General features: G+C 39.9%; 1 protein-coding gene across 1 annotated transcript; it reads right to left on the bottom strand.

Annotated features, from left to right (window-relative positions):
• Positions 1 to 1,956: 1,956 nt before the first annotated feature.
• asgrl1 (asialoglycoprotein receptor-like 1) lies at positions 1,957 to 3,171 on the bottom strand. The gene is made up of 7 exons (XM_037680712.1): positions 3,093 to 3,171; positions 2,939 to 3,022; positions 2,764 to 2,844; positions 2,616 to 2,681; positions 2,397 to 2,536; positions 2,187 to 2,302; positions 1,957 to 2,110 (listed from the first exon to the last, which is right to left on the bottom strand). Exons 1-7 carry the CDS (start codon positions 3,169 to 3,171, stop codon positions 1,957 to 1,959), a joined length of 720 nt encoding a protein of 239 aa, XP_037536640.1.
• Positions 3,172 to 3,576: the final 405 nt, after the last annotated feature.

Here is a 3,576-nt window from a genome sequence, read left to right as displayed (position 1 = left end):
AGCTTTTCTCTTAGAGAAATTCATTTCTGAAAAACAAAACTGAAAACATGTTAAAACACTTCAGTGGCTTCTTAATAACAATTGTCAAACAATAAACTACATTGTTCATGTTATTAACATGTCTTAATCAAATGCACAATCTTAAGTTGGGGAGTGGTGGCGCAGAGGTTAGAGAAAATGGGCCTGTGATCGGAAATTTGCAGGTTCAGCTCCCCGGACTGTCAACGTCAAAATGTGGGTGGAAAAGGTGAAACACCCACATCTGCCTCCACCCTAAATTTGCCCCATTCTGGGCCCCTGAGCAAAGCCCTTAACCCCACCATTTTCTTCCAAAACAGGTCTCTCTGGAAAATGAGTTCTCGTGACTCAATTAAACTACCTGTATAAATAAAGGGTAAATCAAAATAAACAACTTAATGAATGTTATTTTCTATCAAAAGCTTAAAAGGATTGAATAAGCATTTATCAATCTATCTGATTAAGAGTTCTAGGACAGTGAACACACAGAAAACAGTCAAAAAATAATCTGACATGATTCATGCTTGCTCAAGATGAACGTTCTGTGATGGATTCAAAGCAGTTTGCTTCTCGGATAAATAGTTACCTTTTTATTTTATTCATGAATGTTCCAGTTAACTTACTATTTTAATATATGATTCTTTCTGTTCAGTGCCCTGAGTTGACTTCTGTTGTGACTTTGCACTATATAAAACTGAATTGAATTGAAATTAAATGAACTGAATTCAGGTCAATCAGGTTAAAGAAACCAGTTCTGGGTGGTTCTGATAGACAACCTCAGATTCAGAGTTCATGCTACAGATGTGGGGGTTTTTTTTCCATAGGAGGGCAAAAGAGGGGAAAAACCATCAAAAACAATAAATAATTGTCAGAGAGTCAGAGTCAGAGAGTCAGAGTTTCTTTATTGTCATTCGCACCTCATGTGGTACATGTGGTGGAGCGAAATTATGTACACAGGGTCCCAAAATTGTCAAGTTAAACCAGCAAATATGACACTTGAGTGTTTTTACTATCAGGCATGACTATGTTAGGCTGATTGGTAACTAAATTGTCCCTAGGTGAGAAAGTGAATGGTTGTTTGTCTCGTTTGTCTCTATGTGTCCCTGCGATGGACTGGAGACCTGTCCAGGGTGTCCCCCGCCCCTCGCACATTGATTGCTGGACATGCTAGAAAGCAAACTACCTGATGTTATAAAGAGAGTCTGGCTAGTTTTTATGGTAATTTCTGTTAATGGGCTTACACTAAACAATAATTTTGACAGCCCTGAAAACACAAGAGGAAGTTCTGGAGAAACTAGAGCAACTTGGAGTTAGTGAAAAGACAGAAGAAGTTTGAGAAACGACATGCTTTTACTCGATCTACAAGAAAGCATCATGGCTGCATAGTGTGCAGAGATGCAAGACATGGAGATAAAACATTCTTCTGCAGTTCAAAGCAGTGAATGTAGTTGCAGTTACTGCTGCACCGGGGTGGGGGTTCACACCAGATACTGAAGGCAAAGGTTCACAAACTGTTGCCACTCACAATTATGTAAAACTGGACCATTTTTCTCAATAAATAAATGACCAAGCATAATATTTTTTGCATTATTTGTTTAATCGGGTGCTCCTTACTTTTATGACGTGTGACAGTCTAATTGTGTTTTAGGTCGTATTTATGCAGAAATATAGACAATTCTAAAGGCTTCACAAACTTTCAAGCATCACTGTACAAATAAAGGATTCAAGAAACAAATGATGCTGACAGGTGTAAGTGGTTGGTTTTCTGAAGCAACCAAAATGTCTTATAGGCTATAAAGGGTTCTTGAGTTCATATGTAGGAAGAAAATACATGAAGACCAGTGGGATGTAGATGACTTTATTTCCCAAAGGTTTTGCATTTGACTCATTTTTTGCCACTGTTGGTTCTGCTGAGGCATCGTTGTCACAGAAAGTCTCTCAGGCCTTGGTTTCACAGATGTACCTGTACTCCAGGCTACAGTCTGCATCGTTCCACAGCTTGCGCTTGCGCCTCACAGATCCATGAAGCTGCCCACAGTCCTCTCCGTTCTCTCTCATGTCCCAGTCGTCGGGTTGGCCTTTATCCCAGAATCTGAACCCAAACAGTAGAAGTGAGTGAAACGTTAGGTCCAGTTGTGTCTGACTTCAAGTCTCCACATTGGTCTTACTTTGGAGTTGAATTAAAGTCAGTTCCATCCACCCAGCTCCAGTGTCCCTCATGCTGTCGCTCCACAAGTCCAATCCAGTAATTATGTCTGATTTCCACTAATCTTGATATGTAATCCTGGAATTAAAACAAAATCTGGTTTCTTAAACTTTGCTGACCTCTGATTAGTCTGTTTCTCCATGGAGCTATGTTGGAGTAAAAAGCGCTTCACCAGTTCCTCCACGTCATTGAGAACCAGCATGTGTCCGCTGTGGGACCGGCACAGCTCCTCTGCCTTGTTCCACGTAGCAGCCGTGGTGGAGAACAGGTAGCAGCTCCTCTGAAAACTCACCCATCCGTCTCTGCAGGTTCCTGGTTTTATCAGGGTTCAGAAAGATCAGACAGGCCGACACAATCAAATACACATTTTATAGACGTTTTAATCTTTTACCTCTAACTGGAACAAGTCCCTCCAGAAAGACATCTTTTATTGTCGTCAAACCTTCTGCTTTGGAAGCTACAGATAACCACAGAGCTCATATAAAAAGCATAAAGTTGACTCGGCTCTTATAATCGGCGCTGATATAAATTTGTTTTACCTGAGTTAGAAGTTGACCCTTCATTGTCCATACTCTTAAGGTGTAGCTTGACATCATTTATTTCCTTGTTCATTTGAGAGACTGTGGATTATCAAATGGTGCTCGTTTAAACCAGTACCACGTGATAATACTGTATATCCATGAGCCACTTTGTTATAATGTTTTAAAGACGTACATTTTATTCCTGTTACCAGCAGCAGAATCAACATCAGCAACACCAGGATGCTGTACAGGATGTAAACCACTACTCTTTTTAATCCTGAAAACAATGACAAACATTTAGACGTTTAATTTTGAAATGCCCGAGTTAAAATAAGTGGAAGGTTTACCGGTCTGTGTGGGGATGCTCCGCTCTCCATGAACGGGGCTGCTGTCAGAGTCTCCAAAGTGGTGATATTGAGTTTCCATCCCTAATTTTTAACATGCATTCAAAGCAAAATATGACTTCCTGTAAGTTTTCCCCTTTCTCCAGAATAAAAACATCGGTTCGAGAGACAAATTCCTCCTGCAGCAGCAGAGGTCATGTAAATCTCTCATTTGATTTCAGGCCACATATGTTAACAATTAACAACTCAATAAACAGTCCGCTGCAGTTCTAACTCTAGACCTATACCAGCATGCTGAGTTCAACATGGCTGAACTTCAAACTGGTTTCCCAAGAGTTCTGAGGATGAACTGCAACCTGTGGCTCAGCAAATAAAGCAGACAATCACCATCTGAAGTAAATATGTAGTTACCCCATATGTATATATGTATATGTATGTACTGTATGTATATATGTAAATATGTAGTTACACCTTATGTATATATGTA

The sequence above is a fragment of the Nematolebias whitei genome, chromosome 8 (assembly GCF_014905685.2).
Source record: "Nematolebias whitei isolate Nwh7 chromosome 8, NemWhi1, whole genome shotgun sequence".
NCBI classification, from domain to species: domain Eukaryota; kingdom Metazoa; phylum Chordata; class Actinopteri; order Cyprinodontiformes; family Rivulidae; genus Nematolebias; species Nematolebias whitei.
This window is presented reverse-complemented; position numbering and strand designations above follow the sequence as displayed.

Bases quoted from the DNA above. Each gene is read 5' to 3' on its own strand.
- asgrl1 (XM_037680712.1), bottom strand. From the start codon at position 3,171: ATGGAAACTCAATATCACCACTTTGGAGACTCTGACAGCAGCCCCGTT. The intron at 2,303-2,396 runs GTGAAGCGCTTT...TTTTAATTCCAG, and splicing joins TCAATGACGTGGAGGAACTG to GATTACATATCAAGATTAGT. The intron at 2,111-2,186 runs GTAAGACCAATG...GTTTGGGTTCAG, and splicing joins GACTTTAATTCAACTCCAAA to ATTCTGGGATAAAGGCCAAC.